General features: G+C 38.2%; 1 protein-coding gene across 1 annotated transcript in view; it reads right to left on the minus strand.

Moving 5' to 3' along the window:
* Nucleotides 1-21,751, minus strand: part of cdk17 (cyclin dependent kinase 17) — a 43,070-nt gene that overhangs the window by 7,426 nt on the left and 13,893 nt on the right. Inside the window, exons 2-9 of the mRNA XM_079263180.1 lie at nucleotides 15,838-15,982; nucleotides 13,055-13,219; nucleotides 6,128-6,261; nucleotides 2,917-3,042; nucleotides 1,066-1,122; nucleotides 854-968; nucleotides 550-644; nucleotides 178-240 (exon numbers count right to left, since the gene is read on the minus strand). Coding sequence (XP_079119306.1) covers nucleotides 178-240; nucleotides 550-644; nucleotides 854-968; nucleotides 1,066-1,122; nucleotides 2,917-3,042; nucleotides 6,128-6,261; nucleotides 13,055-13,219; nucleotides 15,838-15,964 — 882 coding nt within the window. The 5' untranslated portion in view covers nucleotides 15,965-15,982. The remainder of the gene's footprint in view (nucleotides 1-177; nucleotides 241-549; nucleotides 645-853; nucleotides 969-1,065; nucleotides 1,123-2,916; nucleotides 3,043-6,127; nucleotides 6,262-13,054; nucleotides 13,220-15,837; nucleotides 15,983-21,751) is intronic.

Raw genomic sequence — 21,751 nt, forward strand, 5'->3', positions numbered from 1 at the left:
GAACATATCACATTGTGTTAAATTAATCATACTTTTACTCATTTCAGATGAGATGGAAATGCAAATGGCAAAAGACTTAAATAGGAGAATTTTAGACTGAGATATGTTCTGATAAACAACACAAGCTTTAAGGAGACTAACAAACAGCTTACAGTAACAATATTGACCACTTTTTACCTTCACATTGTGCATGCTCATTATGTTTCCACAGTCATCCATGTACTGCTTCAGGTCCTTATCCTACAGGCAGATATGACACAATCAGTGTTTTTTGCTCCGTACTTCACTCTTCTGTGACCAGATAATTAAACGACTCATCTTTTTAGTATCATTTACTTATTTATCTTAAAATAACTTTTGCTTTATAGATTGGTAGCTATTTTCTTACTACTTGCTGAATTTTTTAACAATAAAAGATGATTTCTTGTTTTCTAAAAATTACTGCAGAAAGGTTGTAAATTAAACTCAAACTGTCATGTATGTTAAAACTGATGCTCCTCGTTTAAGTACAACATGTTTTGAGATGAAAAAGAGGCAGAGAGTATTCACCAGGTACTCAAATACAAGAGTGAGGCTCTTGTCAGTGTGAACGATGTCGTGTAACGTCACAATGTTGGCATGTTTCAGGTCCTTTAGTAATGACACTGCAGAGACACCAATAATCACAGGGGGAAAAAGAACAACACCAAAAAAAAAAAAAAAAAGTTAAAAAGATGCAAAAGACAAATTACACAGTAAAGTGGTATGGTAGTTTTTAGGTCTGAGGCTAAGTAAATCACACCATACACCTGCTTCATCAATAACAAAAGAACTCAAACTTGGTGTAAATAAAGGCGGCATTATAACTGATCACCTTCTCTGATGGCGGTGCATGGTGCTCCTTCCTCGTGCTCCAGCCGGATCTCCTTCAGCGCTACCAGGTTGTCAGTTAGCTTACTGCGGCCTTTGAACACTGTGGCATACGTGCCCTAAGAGCAAAGTTGCGTTTAATTAATGAGTGAAATTCAGTCGAAACATTAGAAATGGTTCTTGCTGGTGAATTACATTGTTTCAAAGCTTCATTACCTCTCCCAGCTTGTCCAGTTTGATGTATGTCTCCAACTTCCCAAAACCGATTTCAGACTGGAAAGTAAATGTAGAGAAGTAGTAAGAATTATTTAAAACATTTATCTAATAAAATAAAAACCACTGAATAATGGTTTATTAGTCATTAAGTTGATAGATGCATCAGTTGTCTTCTGTTTCTAATGTTTACAAATCATTAGCAAATAATGAATTATCTGCTCCTCACTAGATCATAACTGTACACAGAAGGTCTTTCATTGTTGTTGAAGGGTTTCAAGCCTTTGCATAAACTTGCAAATGAAATTGAATAAATAAATAAAGCTGTGCTGCATTTTGGTCAGTTTTCTTGCTGCTGTTGGCAGCTTCCTCTGCGCTGCATAAAATCAGAAGCAAACATCAGTTCATGTTCTTTTCTTAGGAACCTACATTAAAGCAACTCTACATACATTTCCAAACTTAAAACTTTGAGCTTCTGAGTCATTGATGGCACATTGTCATTCATTAACAGTGTTAAAATAAACTGCCGTGCTACTATTTTGAGCAACGAGTAATCTGTTTCCATCACAACAACGCTGTCAACATTACCAACCATTCCTGTTACTGCACATTACTATAGCTAGAGAGATTGTCTTCATCTAAATGGGAGTTTAGGAGGTTAAAAAAAACTGCATAAGTGGTGACAATTAGCAGTATAATGTCGCTGCAAGCCGAACAGAGGCAGACTTGGGTAAGAGAGCAAAACAGACTTGCATGTTCACGCAAACAAAAAAGAGACTCCAGCAGCATCTAGTGAGTCTTTGGACTATAAAGGTAGAGTCTTAAATTGGAAGCGGAGAGATTCCTTCTCCTGCACTGCAATAAAGGGCGTGAAGATTATGTGAAAAGTACAGTATCTGAAGAAAGCTTCTCCATGTTGGCCTGAAGCATCTCTACGCGATAAAAAAATCTATAATGCTGTAGCTCACTAAGTTTTAGGGTGAAGTAATAGGCAACCATAACTAAACTGTTTTGTAAAGTAGTTTGCTCAACACTGTTCATTGTGCACCAGCTTTACACTGCAACATCCCAGGGATGAGAAACCACACTTCATAACTTTGTATTTCCAGCCAGAGCATCACATGACAGCTACGTTTTGCTTCACAGCATCGCACAACACATCAGCAACTGGATATATACAAAATGGCTACTTTTTTAATGAACCTCAGCTGTTTCATCAAAGCAACGCAGGAGGACATTGTCGATGGAAGCGAGGAAAGAGAGAAAAGAGGTGACAGAAGGAAATAAGACAAGAGTCATCATGGAATTGGCTTTTACAGTCTCGAGACAGTTCAGAGAAGAACCCACGTGCAAAACAGACGCAGAATTAAACTTTGTTGGGGAATGCCCAAGTGCACAACTCTGATTTAGCTTTAATGATGACTGAAGGAGCTTGCATTATGTGACACGCTGGAAAGCCCTCTCTCTGCAGCAGCAAATATCATTGTGATTGTACAGGACTGATTAAAATGTATTGTACACCTACGTTTGAACAGATTTATTTTCATTTAAGCCTTTGAAAAGGAACAAGTGGTTTCTAAATGCTGCCAAGTTACTGATATCCATGAATTTCCCCATCAGCGGCAATCTGCATCAACGCTGCCTCATTAAAAAGCAGCAGTTTTATGATCTAATCTGATAGGCTGAAAGTGGAAGGTGAGCGCTTGTGATTCCAGATGAATCCATCCTTTGCTTTCACTGGGCCAGTTGCCATGGAAACCAGCTCAGAGGGAGCCTGGTTAAAAGACTTGAGTGCTGTAAAAGCAATAAAAGAACATAAACATGCAAAGACACATTAAATACTTGCAAACTGACCAATGAGGCTCGGCGGGATCGTCGGCTGAGCGGCTGGTCGAAGGGTGGGCTGCTGAGCTGCAACTTTTCCAGGTAACCATCAGGGATTCGAATGTCAGCAGGCAGGGACAGGCGCTTGTTGAGGTCCTAAAAAACAAAGAATTATTTGACAATTTGTCCACATTTCAATTTGGACAAACCTAATTAAAGAAAAGTTTAAAATTTCAATGAAATTTTCGCCACATGTTCATCAATCTCAGATACCGTTAGTGTCACTGTTAGTTAACCAGACCGCCTCTCGGCTGTGAGCCACTGCTGCTGCTCTGCAATCTGCTCCCATCAAAGCACACGGAAAGGAAATACAGCACGCCTCGTGTCTATAGGCAGTGTGGGACATAGTCAAGCAGCAAGCTGCACAAGACAATGTGGGCTACAGAATCCACCCACACACATTCATGCGGTGTCTTAAATAACTAGTTCTCATCTCCCTCGCCTGCAGAAAGGCGACAGAGATCAGGTCGATCACCATCATCTACAGGGTAAAAATAAGAGGTCGGCCTGCTGAAGCGTGACTGTGGCTGAGCAGTACGACCTTTATAAACTCAAATCAGACAATGTAAAAACACACATGTACCAATGTTCACAGCTTATCCCATCAGTCTGCATTCAGACCGCACAAACGCTGTCTCTGTCAATGATTCTGCACTCAGATATTTATGAGTGCTGATATCTATTCTAGGACAAAAGTAAAACCACCTATTATGACTTCAATGAGCTTACACACTGTGAACTTATATGGCTGAGGATTAAAAACATGGAGGACTACACTTGTGCTTTGTTAAAGTTCAGCCTTTCCACAAATATCTTTAACAGATTCTTTATGACTGAGGCTGTTTGTCTTAAAGAGTGCAGCTCAGACAATATGGCCGTGTTATGACAATGGGAAGTTTTAAGTTGATTATGTTAATCTTTTCTGTACCCTGAAGATACTTACCATCATTATAAACACACTGTGAAACTGCATGTTTTTCTGGTGAGATTGTGCATAGGTTATTAGGCAACTGATAAAGTTGCTCAGCAAAAGAAACTGCACATAGTCACAGTCACAATAAAAATGATCAATTCCATTTGTAGCATTTCAGATTGTGGCTTCTGGATGATTGTAGCCAAAGGATATCTGAAGACCTCGGGACTATTGTCCTGCAGACCTGTTGATTTATTGTGTTTCCCAAAAGGAGCAGAAACTTATCCTAAAGGAAAATATCCTTTAATATTGTGGATCGAACATGTTTTATTCAGAGTAAAATGTGACTCTGTCATGTTTTTTGTAGTCAAGCTCGAGACATGAACCTGTATTCCCTTGAAGGCTTTAAAGCCATTTTAGTCCCGTTTTGTTGAGGATGGTGTTCAGACAAGCAATGCTCTCATGGAAGATTAAGGGTTAAAGTTGGAGTATATATTTATCATGGTTTTTAACAACAATTTCTCTGTTCTATTTCATGTTATTGGAAAGCATTTAAAATGGTTTCTATCTGCAACTTAACTACAGGATATTAGTATTTGTTTGACAGTCTTATAGGAAAATTTGATACAAAGAAATCACACGTGTAAATGTCATTGTGTTCAACGCTGTATTAAACAAGCAAAACAACAACAACAAAAAAGCAAAACAGCTGCATTTCACATTACATGTTAATTGTTTTATTGAACAAACAGAACATCCGAATGCCTTTATTTTAATTGGCAATTTACTTATTGTTTGTTTTCATATCGCCTTTACGAATGGCTTGGTATCACAAGAAAAGAGAATCTGCCCTCATCAGCTCAATGAAGGATCAATAAAGTTTGATAAAGCATGAAATCTTAACCAATTTAATAATTAGTGGCAACTTTTAAATAATTTGAAATAAAAAAAACATTTTTGAAGACTGAAACAAGGAAGAATGTCAAGAGAAGCTTTTAAAGGTGTGCAGATTTTGAAAAATGTTTTTAAAAATGCTGCGAACTCTGATGAACAGGAAGCCACATAAACCTAAACAGCACGATGAATGTGCAGGACTTGTTGGACTTCGGTTTTGTTTTTACTTTTTTATTTAAAAAAGCGACCATTTTTTAGACTGATCGGGAAAAGGCTTAGCAAGTGGAGTTGTTGCAGAAGTGAAAACACTTGGAGCAGTAAGCTTTTGTGTGCATGTGTGGTATCAGGTCAAGCGCTTATTACCACATCCTCAAGTTCATCTGTTTTTCTGAGCACAGATGAGCGCAACACTAAAAAACAAGTGTAAAATAGGTCACGCATCACTACTTATAGATGCTGTCAAGTCTGTTTTTGTTCTTATATGGCTATCCGCCAGCAGGGGGCAGGAAACCTCCAAGCTGAGACACCTCCTCGCCTCTTCACCACCTCTGCATGTGCGGACAGACCCACAGAAAGTCGACATTTAGCATCATTTCATTAGCAGGGTGGAGGTTTACCACCTTAGCTGGTTTGTATAATCACTAGTGTGCAGCAATGGAACAGCAGGCTGAGCAATTAAGCGTTGCTTGGAACAACACAGTGTTTATGCAAAAGCTGTGTGAAATCACTAAGCAGAAGGGAAAAAAAATTCCTCTGATAATTATGAGTTGTTTTTTTAAATTTTTTTTTACTGCTGAGCCAGTGAAAGGGACCACGTGGAGCCTGTGGGGCCAAGGATAGAAGTTCATCTTTGACCCAGTATGTGCCTCGGCAGCTCTTGCGCTTAATAAAAAACTTGAGTTTCTCATTAGAAGGGAGTGTGGACAAGCCTGATGATGTGTCTTCTGAAATATCCTGTTTTCAGCAGACTGATAACAAAAATATTTCTATCATTTCTTATTTGACAGCGACAGAAAAGGTGCAAGAAAATTGAATAATTCATGCTTTCAAATGATCTGAGGTATGACATCTGTGTCAAGCACTTGATTTAAGATTGCCTCAAGACTATCCCAGCATGCTCTTGGGTTTTGATAGCAGGCATGCCTCTGTTGCGCTCCTCTGGGAGTCACCCTGCTATCAATATCATGACAACCAGACATAGAAAACCCATTAGAGACCAAAGATCTGCCCCCAAACGTCCTCCTATGCTCAAATGAGGCAGACAAGCTGAAGAGTAGAAGGAGAGGAAGGGGGCACCGAGGGGTTGATGGAAGGTAGATTTACAGTGTTAGCTGATTTTGCAATTGTGTGTTCAGGTGTGTGTTGGAGTTTTACCTCCATTGAGATCCGCCTGTGGATCCTGTTCCTCAGACAGACCCCGGTTGGAGACTGAACCTCATCTGAGGACGTTCCTGATGCCTGGTCACTCTCCCCGTCGGACCCCATCTTCAGATTCTCATGAACAATGTCTGGAAATGCAGAAACATGCCATTCTTGTTTAATTCATGTAATGACAGAAAAAAATGTCAGTCGCACATTTTTCAACAAAACTTCTTCAGATTCAGGCAGTGAACCTGAAAGACTCAGCCCTTTGGATAGGAGACACTGCATTAAATGAAAAAATGTTTCATCCCCAGCAAACAATGACTCAGTAATACTGCTTTTATTGAACTCACCCTAAAAACAAACAAAAAAATGAAATGAACAGAAACATGTCAGACTTCAAGGGGGGGGGGATGTACTAAATTTCAACATTTTAAACAAAAACTTCTGAGCATCTGAAGTTATTCTCATACAATGTCTTTAAAATGCTATCTTCATTATCCAAATAAGTAAAGAAAAACAGAGAAAAGCAACCATTTTTTTTGGTCTTGATGAATGTATAAAACTATATTGATTAAGAATTGGTAGTTAGGCCTGACTTGACAAGATGCTTTCAGACTGTGTTCAGTTTGGATTGCTGCTCTGCCAGTTCTTGACTCAGTCATATATAAATCCAGTGTTTATAAAGTTTATAGGACTCTCTTCACAATAAGCACTTATGCATACCTAGTAGAAGTTCTTTAAAATGTAATAAATTTCTGGCAAGGACCTTACATATTTATGCAAGAAGAATCTGTTTTATTTATCAACAAACCTTTGTCTCTTAATAACGTCTGTATTGAAATACTAAGAGATGTAATCATTTACCCGTCACTATCGCTGGTTTCTTTTTATTTAGGTGAATTTCTTAGCTTGTTGTATTTTGTCTGTTTTCTTTTCAGTTTTAACTGTGATTATCTCTTGTTTGCACTGGAGTTCTAGGTCTGAATTCACTTGGAAAAGAGATCTGTGATCTAAATGGGGCTTTCTTAGTTAAAGATTGGCTAAGAGAAAAAAAAAACAAACCAAAAAGCTATTTAACATATACTTCTGAGCACATGTAGCTAGAGTCATCATGTGGATGTGATGGTTTCTCAGTGCAAGGGGCAGAAAGACAAAGACAACCAACAGTGCTTTCTGGCTTCATCCTTTAAAAATCAGACTTCCCGAATCTTTTCAGAAAATCGAGCCATGATCTATCTTTGCATGGAGCTACTTTTATCACCAATTCTGGCATAAATATTGACCAGAGTAGATACTGAAAACTAAAAATCCTTTCTTCACGTATCTCCTGCATCTAAATGAACAAATAAATCAGTCTGAAGATATTTTGGTATTTTAGAAAACTTCCAACACTTTCTGCACACAAGACTCCAGTTGATTCAGTTTACTAAGCATCACATTTCAGTGGAAGACAGAAAAAATACTTTTCTACTTCAGAGAAGAATTATGATCTAGTAACTGACTGCCAACATAGTAGATATCATATTGTATTTTGTCAACATCTTAGCTTTCACAGGATATAAATGTTACAGAGGAGAAACAAGTTCGGAGAGAAATTTTAGATATAAATAGAATATGATTTTTTTAAAGGTTTTATCTGCTTTAACAAATGTATTTTCGAGACATAGCACCAAACATTTATAATACCATTTATAATTCAAGACGAAGCCCCCATTCTCTCTAAGACATCTCCTGTCAGCCCCCCGAGGTCAAAGATTAAACACTGCAGCCTGCACTGCTTCCTCTCAGGGAGTAAAACTACCACCCCTACCACCGCACAGCTGGAGCATATGCACTTATGTGCAAACCACATGCCCGCCCTTTCTTCCACTCACAGACAGAGACGTATATACAGTTAATGAGTAGTTCTGGTTGACTAGTTCTCTGTTATCAGCGTCAGCGCCTTCAGCTGTGCAGTCTGTCATCAGAGGTGTCAACAGAAGGAGGCGCATATCTCTGAAGTTTCCGTCAATTCAGATTTGAGCAAATATTTCAGGTATGACAATCTGATTGAAGTTTTTTTATTTTTTTATATATTTTTTTCCTGATACCACAATGCACACAAAAGTTTCCTCTTCAACTCATTCTTTCCAATTGTCTTCCCACAGAAAGCTGATGGAAAACTTCTTGCAACCTCCTCATGCAAACTATGGTTTTTGTGACAGAAAAACAACTTTAGAAAGAATCAAAAAGAAAACCAAGGTATGGATGTTAGCAGCCGAGGAAAAGCAGAGAAGGGAGAAAAGGTTTGAAAGATGTTTTTGTTGAGTGAGAGTAAAAAGACTCAGAGGAGGAGGAGGAGGAAAAGAGCCAGAAGCTGCCACTCCATCTGGAGGAGGACGTGGATGATTTCTCCTCCTTACTGCTCTGCAATTTCTTTTACTTCTTGTTTGCCTAAAAAAAAAAGTTTTTTCCTAATTTTACCTGATCTCTGTTTATTGATTCGTTTTCTCCTGACCACAACTCAACGCTCTGGAAATAAATGTGTGTCAGCAGAAAACATGCAGTATGTTAATCATGGGAAATATCTTTTAAAAAACAAGCTAAATATTTATTTAAAGCAAAAACATTTTTATTTACATTGCAGTCCCATGGAATTATAATTGATCCACCCTTCAACCCCCCCCCCCCCTTTTTTTCTTTTGTATAGCCCTTTGACTTATTTATGTAAAAGTTTAGACACAAGTCAGTACAAACAGGTCATCTGCTGCCATGTTAATTTTACTACTTGCTTTTCCATTTTAAACACTAAAAATAGCACAGACACTTTTCTGCACCTACCAAATCAATATAATTCAATCCATTTCCATTAGTAGCAGTAGTGGGTTAATGCAAAATAAATTTGTTTTCTCTTATTATTCGGTTGATTTTTTTTTTTTTAATTTTTTTTTTTTTTTAATTCTAGCAATTTAGGTAAATTGAATCCTTTTTGATATGAATTTTTATTTTCAGCTTCATAGCTTTTTTGTGACGTTTTGATTCATAAAAATGCGAGCAAACATTGCCTATTCTTACAACCACATAGCATTATCCTGACAGCAAATTGCTTCTCGGCTAACAGTAAAAACCTGTTTTTTCCCTTAATATGAACCATTTATTTCCATCATTCTTCCTTTATTTATACACGAGTAGCACTGATTTATTGCTAATAAAGGGGTGATGATTAATCTCTTTTTAATAACTATAATGACTGTTAATAGTTATTAAAATAAGGTAATTTATAACTTACTGCCTTATTTTATCTCACAATAATCCACTACAGTTTCCCTTGTTGTAAAGCTGTGTATCATTCAAGTTTACACGAGACACTTTTTGTTTTTTTTTGCAAAATACTTAAAACACCTTCACAACTAACCTGTGACCTGTAGAGTTTAGTTAACCCCTAAAAAAATGGAAAACGTAAATTAATCAGAATATCTCAGTAGGATCACTGCAGATCTCTCAGAGGCTGTTGGTCCTCATTTTATTCAGACGGTCTCTGATGGAGTCAGACAAGCTCAGTAGTTAAAGGCACCTTCCACTCTGGGTCTTAATTCTAACCAGACAACCCCTATATCGTCCACCCATGAAAATCAGATCTTAAAAAGAGTCATGTGCTTGCAGTACAACCAAGCCGCTGCTTAGGAATCAGCAGCCCAGGACAGTGCAGGACACCCGGTCATCTGCAACGTTTCTGACTGCTGCACGGTGAGCTTCCTAGCTTAGCTTGCTAAGAAGCTAGCTGTGGCATAAGCAATACCAGACAGTATTTTAGCAATTTTTCATCTTTTTTTCCCCAGCTGCAGTGGATATCTCTACAAATGGATATTGGTTTAAAATAAAATATCTGACAATCAGATGTGGCAACGTACTAATTAAAACTTTAAATGTACAAATCTTACCTTTATGTTTTCTTAAATTTAAATAATTTTTTTTTTTCAAACCTCTGTCAAAATATCCCCATTATAACTTACTTTGATTCCAAGTTCACTTCATAAACAACTTTTTTTTTTGCCCCACTTTCCTTTTTTGACTCATCTCTCTTTGGATCACACCCAAATTGTTTCAGTTCCCCTTTACAGATAGATTTTACATTTTTCTTTTAAGGCAATCTCAGCTGTTTCTTTCACATCCTATATGTTTTGTCATGTTTTTCTAGGCAGCATCTCATCTGCCCATCCTCCACTATAGCAACACATTCCTCCACTACCTGTCTTCTCTTCTCTAAATTATCTCATCTGTCCTACTTTGTTCCCTTTCAACCTCTGTCTGCTTTTTGCACAGCTATCCATTATCTCCTGAAATCTTACATTCTTCCTCATTCTTTCGAAAAACTTTGAAATATTTTCACTTTCATTCTTTCACCCTGCAGCAGTCAAATTCGGTTACCTCTGCAAAAATCACAAAATCTGACGTTTCGTCTTCGTCCCACTTTTTTTTTCTTGCCTTTATATATATTACATTCTTTCAGCTCAACAATTCTTTTATCCAAACACATTAGATGGGTCGAATGCCGTTCATTTTTTACATTTCTTTCCTGATCACCTCCTAACATACTCTCCTCACATTCCTTCATCTCTAGAGCTTCTCTTTCTGATCCCGTCATGATCTGGCTCTCCATTCCCCTCTCACTTCACCTTCTACATTTTTTTTTCCTCCTTTACCATAATTAGCATCTTTGCTAATAAGTGCAGAGTGCAGCAACAATATGTGCTACATTAATGTCCTACTTAACTGTCCTGGTTTAAGATCCAAGTCCGTCTATCTGGGACAGGGTCCACTGTGAGACTCAATGGGTCCTCTAATGTTTCCACAATAAAAATCACTTCGAGGAGCCATGACAGGAACTTTCTATCATTGCGTGGAATAGATGCTGGTTACGACTACTATGCAGAAACAAAATTGTATAAATAGGTTTGAGGCAACATCAGTGGGATGGCTATTAAAACTTCTTAAGGATGCGCAGCTGGATTCCTAATAAATCGACTCTTGTTCACACGATTGTGTCACTTTTCTGAAACCGTGACAGAAAAGCAGCCCATTAAGTATCATGGTCAACTTACAATCTTAGGTACTTCCATACTGTTGCTTTACTCTGATAAAACCCTTATTTTGAGCATTTTCCCCACAATGGACATGCAGTCAGACCGATTGGTGAATAACTAAATTTATTACCTTCCCACATGTAGAATGGGACATTTCATAATAACTATGGCTTGACTCAACTCAACAGAGTTAGAACATAGTTATAGACAAGTAACAGATGCCTCTTTTCCATTAGTTTCTGTTTGTCTCAACTTAACTCGTCTCAGCTTGGTCCTGTTTCTTTTCATTACAATTTTGTACCAGGTCTGAAATGGGCGGGGTTTGTGTGAAATCACTGTGACGTCAGTGTTGTGCATGACAAGCTCTATACCAACACAGAAGGACCTAGAGGCAACCTGCTACTTGGTCTGTGGCTCGCCGGTCGCTGACCATAAAATGCATCCATTTGTTGGAACCACTTCCAGTCTCATCTGTTTGATCCACTCCGACCATTGTGGTCCTTGACCTGCCAATAGTCACTTTTGAGCTTTTTCAGCTTCTCTCGACACTGCTGGAAACTCCTTTGCTAGCTGTAGCCATTGAGTCAGAAAACTTGATAGATTTTTTCATTTCGTGTCGCTCCATCTAGTTCCCTCTGTATCCTTTCCTCAGCAACCAAGCAAAGAAATGTTTCCACCTCATTGTTGGACCACGGAACAGACTTTTATTGCGCCATTGCTTGTCACGTAATGTAAACAACTTGGGAGTTGGAATCGCTCTTCCAGTGATGTCACTCCCTGACCTCTGATTGGCCATGCCTCTGACCAATAGTAGCATGCAGTCTGGCGACGTCACACACAACCCGTCTCAGCTCGCTTAGAACCTATGCTATTGAGTTCCAAAAAGAGTACGGGTAAACGGGTACAAAAGCCTAGTGGAAACCCCTACAAACCGAGCCGAGGCGAGTTAAGTTGAGACAAGCTGATGCTAATGAAAAAGGGCCAAGAGCTGATGGTGGCATTGATGTAGCCTTTCCATGAACATCACTTAATCTGGGCTTTTAACATCTTTCTGTCATCAAGGGACATTGTTTATGCATAACTTTTGCATCAGAGTTGTTGTCACTGTTTCTCAAATGATGATAATCTGCTGTTTGATATCTTATTACTGGGATTTACAAGATGGTAAAACTGTGCTTTTCCAGGCTTTTCACTCATTTTTTACAGTTGTATGGCTTGTAAGAAATACAATTTACATCTAACTAATGGTGGGATATTTTGAGCCGCCTCATGTGTGGAATGATGCATAGCAAGATCGTATTTGGCTGACAAAATACTGAAAAAGTAACATAAAATGAATGCTGAACACTATTTTGTTGAGAAATCCAGTGCCATCATGATGAATATTTATTTTAAGTGCCTAGATTAATTAAATATTTAAAAAAGGAAAAGCTGGTTGATTTCATCACCCATAGCATTTGGTTTCTGTGTCCTGTGAATCATTTGGTCGGCCCATGGAGTGTCTCGATACCCCAATCTGCTGCTGCTCTGAATCATCCCATCGTCTCTTCCAACCTTGGGATGAGACTGATGTCCATGGTTCGCTTGCAATGAATCAGCTAACACAGGAAACTACGTCATGTTTGACTGATGCCCACATCCAGCTGTCACTTGGGTGAAAAATGGACCAAGCTGAGGGTGAAGAGAGAAGCTAGCTCATGGGAATGACACCCAGTCATTCTGCCAAGATCGTGTCTGCAAATGTGAGGATGGAGGGTCCAAGCTCTGGTTCATGACACGTTTCCTGTCTGTTCCTGGATCCCATCTGCTATTCCACCACTCATGTCCTTCCATTTGTTCATATGCTCTGTTTGTGAACTCATGTGAATCTCACCCAGACGGCTGCCGTTGCGCGGCATAGCCATGAAGGACCCAAGGGTGCCGCCGATGACGCTGTGTGGCCGGCGCAGAGGCGGTTTCTTGAAGGAACCCGTGTACTGGTGCAGAAAGGAATGCATGCTGTGGGAGGTGGGGGGGCGGCCATTTCTCATGAAGGGCTCTGTAACAACAAACCAATACATGCTCTTTAGGTGCGTCACAGACCTACAGGTACAAACAAACATTTTCATTTCATACTTCTGTGTTGCAATCCTTATTAAAAATCCACACAGTATTATTTATTTAATTCAACTAAACTTTCTTTAAAACTGGTCTAGACACTTAAAAAAATAGATCAAGTTTAATTAAACTGCAGCAGGTAAGCCATTTCCACTTGAGATTTAATTCGATTTTTTTCCCCCAATCAGATGTAAGTTTCAAGTGACAAGCCCACTGAGGGCTGATGTGAGGTTTCATTTTTTTCTTAAAGGGAAATTGCAAAATTCTAAATGGTAGATGTTTCAATGCCATTTTATGGCCTTAATCATTTTAAATGTATTCTAGCTCTTTAATTTGAAGTTAAATATCATCAGGTCATGAATAAAATGGATTTAATTTTAATTAGAATAAAAGAATATTTCAAACAGCACAGGGCTTCATCTTCTTGTTCTGAGCCCTATGGGGGGGGGAGTCAAAAAGGAGTCAGCATCTTTTAGTGAGTGGCCCTGTAAAAAGTAGACATGTATCTGTATCGTTTCTGAGTAAAGTTTATGAGACTTGATGATAACGCTGTTGGACAGGCAGTTAAAACTGCTTTTTTAATAAAAAAAAAAATTGATGTAAATTAAAAGTGATTTAATGAATACAACATTATTTATTATTGTGGCTCAAAAGAACCAGGGCAGGCATACAGTTTGGCAGTTAAAAACCAGGATAGCTTCAAGCTCTGTCTGGTTTATGTGGCTCTGCCAACAAAAGCTTATCTTACAGTTGTATTTATTGTGACTCATTCTGGATATAAAGCGACATCCAAATGACTGAAAAGCAAATGTTCTGTACAAAATGGATGTGTGTCTGGTTATTCTGCGAGCTGTCAGTCAAATGTCAACCATTTTCATGTGCTCATCAATCCAATATCTCACTGTAGAAGTGTCGCGCTGGGATGACAAACCATGAAGTTATGTAACAAAAAGTCAAGAAAAATGTCTGAATTTTTTTGTTCCTTGTCTTCTGAGCTGATGAGCTGTGTTCTGTGCGTGGATGTAAACCGTATTAAAAGTTGTATAAATAAATTAAATTGAAGAAGAGCTTTCTGGTTACAATAAGGTCATATTTCATAAGGTTTAGGATTAGACAAACAATTACAATGAAAGTTCATGTCAAGGAAATGAATTTAGTTGAATTGAATGTCCTCAGAAGTCATGGATACACAACTGCGTGTGTTCAAGTAGCTCCTCTGCTCTGCTTCTGTTACATAACCTGATGCAAAGCGACTCAGTGGTCTTCTACAGCTGCTGCTAACACACACACACACACACACACACACACACACACACACACACACACACACACACACACACACACACACACACACACACACACAGACCTAATGTTCTCATGCATCATCTTTACTGCTTCAATATTTGAATTAACACGAGTGCTGTCAAGTCACAGAAAACCCAGAAAGGAGTTTTAAGTGCCGGCTGAAGGACATGCACAGAAAAAGCTAATGGAATTTCTATTCTATCCTATTCTTACAGTCATTTCGCAGACATGTTTATCTGAAGCATTCACTGTGAAACCATTATGCAGAATGACTAAGCTCAAAACAGCTTCACTTCAACATATTTCAAAATGATTTTTTGATCATTTATTTGGAGTTTTATAATCTCTTTTGAGAAATTTATCCATTTAAAAACATTTTCTATAATGGAGATTCATTTTAAAAAAAACATTTTATTTTCTATTGACAGGAATTGCAGGCTAGCTTTAATATTGAAGAATACACAGAGTGGTAGCGACAAATGTACTGTGTGTCAATGCTCTAATTCTGCAATAAAAAGTCAAGCAGGTGTTGCTGCAGGTCTTGAAAAGAATCGGTATGCATATGCAAGTAAAGAATAAGAAATATAAAGGGATTCAGCCTGCTCATACCGCTTTATGTGTCACTCAAACCTAATTTCAAAAAGTGTGTATAACCCCGCCATCATTGCTTATGGGACGGGGAAAACAGCATGTCCGACAATGCTGATATGATTTACAATGGACATTCAAATCAAAATGTTACATTTTATTAGAATGATTAAACTAATGGAAACGATTACAGGTCATAACAAAACACAAACACACACACACACACACACACACACACACACACACACACACACACACACACACACACACACACACACACACACACACACACACACACACACACACACACACACACACACAAAACAACCTTAGAAACTAAAATCTGTTGCAGAAATGGGATATACTTTCTATTTTCTGTTTCATTTTTAAAAAATACCTCTAAACAGGAATGCTTCAAACAGAAATCTGTATTGGTTGAGGTAAATTCATGTATTTCTGATTATAGTAATTGATGTTCATTTTGGTGGACATTTAACCAGTTCACTGCAGCCTTTTAATATTACTCCCACATGCTATACTTACAGTAATTGAAGGGGTTATCAGTGTAACAGCATTTTACAGAAAATGAGGCTCAAATGAGTGGCTGGTTTTACACCAATTTTCACTGGATGTTTTTTTTCATGTTTACAGTATGTTGGACCTTACCATTGTCCTTGGTGCCTCCATCTTCAATGGTCATCTGCTCGGCCAGTTCAGAAAGAGACTCATCAATGGTCTGGCTGGGGCGGAGTGTTAACGAAAGGCGCTTCTTTATCCTCTTCATTTTCTCCATAGCAGAGCAGAGTTCGGCCTGTGGGATGCAGAAAAAAAGCACAGGCTACTTAGATCCAAGGATAATGGACCAATAAACAGGTGCATGAATGCAACCCTGTTGTGTTGTGTTTGGACACATAGCGTGGGAGATAACACGAGCATCCCAGCAAGCCCAAAATATCTGAGTTCATGAATAATGCAAAGCTGCTTTTAATCCAATATTCATTCACTCCACAAATGCTTGAACAGTACATGAATAACCCATGAACAAAGCATGAATTAAGGATGAGTATCACAGGCTTGAACACAGCTGTTTTCCACTTACACACACATTCACACGTTTAAGAGGGGAAATTAACGAGCTCTAATTGAAGGAGAAGAGAGTCAAATGAGCTCAAAGACTAACACACATACATAATCTGAAAGCACATGCCAGTGTTGCTGCAGTAGTGTGTTTGTGTTGACGTAGCACTCATCCAGGTCAAAGGAAACACCTTGCTCAATCTGCCTAAAGCCAGTCTTTGCTTATTGTGTCAATCCATGTCCGCGCAAGTCTGTGTGTGTCTGTGAGGAAGAGGCATGTAGGAAATGCAGTGAGGAAGCAGCAGCCGAATGCCCCGCCCAACCCGCCTGACCCTCAACGCAAAACAAGTCGACCCCTGCTGTCACCATCCTTCTCCTTCGCTTCCAGGCTCTGTCAAGGTTGTTGGCTCCTCTCTGACTCGTGAGACACCATCTGCCAGTCTGCTCACACACACACAGAAAAAAAAAAAAAAAACACTCCTTCAACAATTTGTCATTTGTGACGCTTCATGGCGAGAATTTCATCAATCAGTGCCACAAGCGCACACCAACACACAGCTGCAATCTGTTTGTCAGATTTACCATCCGATGACAGACTTTTGTGTGTTTGTGTGGGAACTTGACCTGAATTTACTCTTAGTTGGCTGCAGCTGATCTGATTAAAGCCAAATCACCCAGTGAAAGAAGGAAGACTGACATAACGCAGCGAATTGTCAGATCAAACTACTGATTATCAAGCCGCAGTGAGAAATGTGGGCAACGGGTTCTGGACCAGGAAAACAGATGTGCAGGAAAATAAAAAAAACATAGAACACACTTAATTTTCAGAAGAGATCTAGTCTGTCACTGCAAACATGCAAAGCTGTTTGCTCTCAGCACAATTTCTTTAAGCTTGAATCAAGAATAAAAAATCACAACTAATAATAAATGTTGCAGCACTCTGCACACACAGAGCGGATCATGGAAGAGATCGTAGTGCTGTGAAGAGGAGGACGCACAATGTTTCATAAATATCTATTTTTCCCGGCCCTGAGACAAACGGTGGACACATCTACCCAACATTTACCAGATGAAACAGATTTCAACCCCTCAACAACACTAAACTGGATTAAGCTTATACAGAGAATGGAGAGATGACTTTTGAAAATATCTAAATATCTGAGGACACCAACTTGAAAATTGACAGCTCACAAAAGTTTCTTTGTTTCTAGTTACCCAGGTCTGATAATACGCCATACAGAGAGATCATAAGGACAAGATGGTATTGGATGGCTTCTGTTCATCAAACTTGGACAAGACTACAGGGGAGACCAAGGACTCATTGGAGGGATGATATAAATCCCTTCTGGCCTGGAAATGCCTCAAGATCCCCCTGGAGGAACAGGAGAGTGTGGCTGAGGGGAGGGATGTCTAAGTTTGCTTTTTGAACCTGTTGCCTCTCAAACCTGATCACAGATAAGCACAAGAGAATGAATGACTTGTAAACTAAAGTATTTATAAAAGAAATTATCAAACATTGCTCAAAAGTAAGCGTTTGATGTTTCATTATATCATGGATAACAGAAAATCTGCCACGCATGTGCCTATGCATGACATCTGCACAGTAACTTTTAAGTAATCTTGCTTTTAATTATTCTAATATAATTTATGACTGTCGTCATTTTGCTATTCGTGTTGTCTTTCATGCTTTTTACTTTTACACCATCTATAATGCTTTAAATGTTTCATGTAAAGCACTTCATAATTGTATTGTACCTGATAGGTTCTTTACAAATAAAACTTGCCTTGCCAAACGGCGAGCTGTGATAGTCTGTAAATATTACATGTTAAATGATGAAAGTGGAGGCTAATATGTCCCCGGGTGATGTGTAGATCTTTAAACTTAAGTTGAATGACAGTCTTGCAGCACTGACATTCTTCAACCAATAATCAATAATGTAACTGATGGATATTCAAGAAGTTAATTAAAAAAAATAGTTTCTAGATTTCAGGTACACTTTACCACCAGTAGCTCAGTTTCAATGAGTGATGCCAACCAAACATTTGTTTAGCATTTAGTCGTAAAACACAATTAGGCAAAGGATATATATATGTATATGTATGTATGTATATATATATATATATATATATATATATATATATATATATATATATATATATATATATTCCCTCTCACATCATCTTCAAGGCTTATTAAAGTGACATGTGCCTTTAAATTTAAGTGTAAATGGCAGTGCAATGATTAACTATTAATCTGATAAGAGGCCCCTTAAAGAAGGGATGGGTAATTATAATTTGGAAAAGATTGTAGGTTTGGTTTGTAAGTATGTTGTTAACAACCACTACAAGATATGAACCACCAGTATAAACACTGAGTTGCAGCTCCAGATGGTGGTACGTCTCTTTAACTTTAAACAAAATGTCCTGTTTCTGTTTAGTAATACAAGTATGCCTACCATTTTAAAATAAAAATAAAAATCCTAAATGTTGTTCCATGAAGCAAAATGAATGCATCGAGCCACCTTTTAAACCTGCATGTGATAAAGCTACAACTGAAGAGGAAGTGCGTCATGCTGGCCCTGGTGATGCCATCAGCATGTTGGTCAGATGGTGCCACGTACTCACAGTTACAAAAAGTGACTCAGTAGTATATTAATGTGGTAACAGAAAGAAGAAAAAAAACAGCCAAACGGCAAAAAATGCAGCTCATAAAAACGGCAGTGCATAAATAAAATGACTACATTGGAAAACACTCTCGCAAACACATTCTCTCCCTCACGCACACACACTCATGGTCTATGAGATAAGCGCTCTTTGTCTCCCAAACAGAGAAGTGTAACAGAGTAGGGTTTTATCTCGGCTGCAAACCAAAACAAAGGGACTCGTGTGACGTCTGTGTGTATGTGCATGTGTGTGTTGAAAGCACGGCATCTGGCACGAATGAATGATGTGCATCTGAGGGGGGATTTCAACATAAAAAGCAACATAAGCAATCTGCCAGCGATAGAGACACCGAGGGAGAACTGAGCCCTCAGATCACTTTCTCTCCTTTTCATCATTAGTATCTCCAGATATTCAACACACATGCTCATTTTGACCCACATTCCCAACAACCCCCAACGCTCAAGATGCATCCCAAGTGCATCCAGGGTAGTCTGGAGAAAGGACTTCAAAGGGCAAGAAGGTGCTAGGGGGTGCAAGGGAAATGACTAAATTACTGAGTTAATTATTACACATACTGTGCACTCTTCTAACCTCCATTCTGGGTCTTCAGATTTTCTGTCGCCCCCACCATCCTTTTTTCCCCATCCTGAACTCAAAAAATCCTAGTGAGGTAATGAAAGGGAAAATGTGGCATTATATTTGATCTTGTTGATGTGGGTGAAAGTGTGAACATGAGGAGGAGGAAAAGTAGGAGATACAAGAAGAACTGGGAGAGGAGGAATACAAATGAAAATGTGAGTTTATTTCAGAGAACGGAGCCATAATGAAGCCTTTGTGTTTGGTTAAGAGCCATGAAATCACCAGAGTGAGAGTAAGTAAGTACAGCACTGCTGAAAGAGAGAGACTCATGGAGGCCGTGGTGGTCCAACTCTACATTGGGTTTGCTTTCAGTAGCTACATTTTTTGCATTTACGACAGCTAGGGGAATTGAAATTCTGGAAGTAGCCCCAAATCAAGACTAAACATTTCCAAAACAATGTGGGGCCATAAAGCTGGCTTTCTTGTAATTTCACTTTTTTTTTTTCATTTAGTTACACATTCAGCTGTGTTGCTTATTGCACAGAAACACAATCTTTACAAGTTATACCTCTTTGTAAAAGTGACTAATCATTTATATAACCCAACACACATTGGAAGCAGTAAAGGGGAAAATGAGTGAACAAATGAAAATGGCCCCACTTTTTGTGGCAACTTTAATTCACTTCCAAGAAGTCACACTTCCAGGTAATTTTAAAGGCACAGTGTGTAAGAAATATGTCTGGTTTTAGAGAGGGGCATAGAAATCTCTTCAAACCCCAAGTGCAGTTGTGAATAGACTTTGGCCATCAGTAGCCAAACTTTTTCCTTCATCTGTAATATTTAATATATATATATATACATATACATATATATATATATATATATATATATATATATATATATATATATTAAATATTACAGATGAACATATATTATATATATATATATATATATATATATATATATATATATATATATACATATACATATATATATATACACACACACATATATACACACACACATATATATATACACACACATATATATACACATATACACACATATATATACACACACATATATATACACATATACACACATACATACATATATATTTTTTTTTTTTGTTTGTTTTGTTTTTGTTTAATCTGTGACCACATGTTCCTAAGCCTGAGCTGATGCAGAATGCACCAATACCACTCTGAAAAGTGCTTCACTTGTGTGAAAAAAGAACTTTGTGAGCGCTATATAAGTTTTTAAGGCTGACAGAATCAGAACAGGAACAATGAACACAGGCTGAGCTGAAGGGAAGGTTGACCCAATGCTCGCAACACCGTCTCCTCCAAAGAAAAACACTGTTAACAGTGTTAAAAACATTTCTCAAAATAGACACTCATATGAGAATCACGACCAGTTTAAAATAGAAGGAATCATCTCTAATCTTTTTGAAGAGCGGACATGAAGGAGCCAAAACAGACTTGAGTCTGCAGCTAAAAAAAAATTTCACATGTCAAAGAGATCCATTTATCAATACCTGAGATGTGTGACTTAATCTCTAAACAGACTGCTGAACTATCTAGTCCTTTCTAGTTAGTGTCTGATCGATAATGCCATCTGATTTTTCTGCATCTACCCTTTCCACATTTTAAAAACATAATTATGTGTTTAAAACCTATAACTAGTGTTTTAGCACATGCATGCTCTCAGCAGACATGAAAAATTACCATTAAAGTTAAAAAGCAGGGCCAACCTGAAATTTTACAGATTTTTTTTTTTTTTTAAAATCCAATTGAATCCTGTTATGGATCCAAAAAACCATAAATCACACACACACAATTTCAAAAAAACAAAAAAACAAAAAACATGCACACACAGAAAGAGATTAATCTGTTGTTACAACTACTGAACAACTCCCAAACTGCACAGGGCCTTCACTCACTTTCATTCTAACAACTTAAAATAAGCTGCTTCAGTGAAATCCAAGTGAAAAATACCTACAGCATATCACACGTTATCTGAAGCAGCAGAGGAAGCTCAGGGACTCTTTTGTAGTTTCTACGGGAACAACCAGAAACCTTTTTCCTTCACCTGCCCTGGTGCTTTACTGATCACATCCTCCGTATGAGATTCACAGCTTTTGTCTGATTTGCAAATTGTGTAATAATTATGGTGTCTATCTCATTTCCAAAGATGGTTCAGTAACCAGTTCCTCCCACCTTCACTGCCTGCTCACTGCCTACACTCACTAAACATCAGC

The sequence above is a fragment of the Telmatherina bonti genome, assembly GCF_933228915.1.
Source record: "Telmatherina bonti genome assembly, chromosome: 23".
NCBI lineage: Eukaryota > Metazoa > Chordata > Actinopteri > Atheriniformes > Telmatherinidae > Telmatherina > Telmatherina bonti.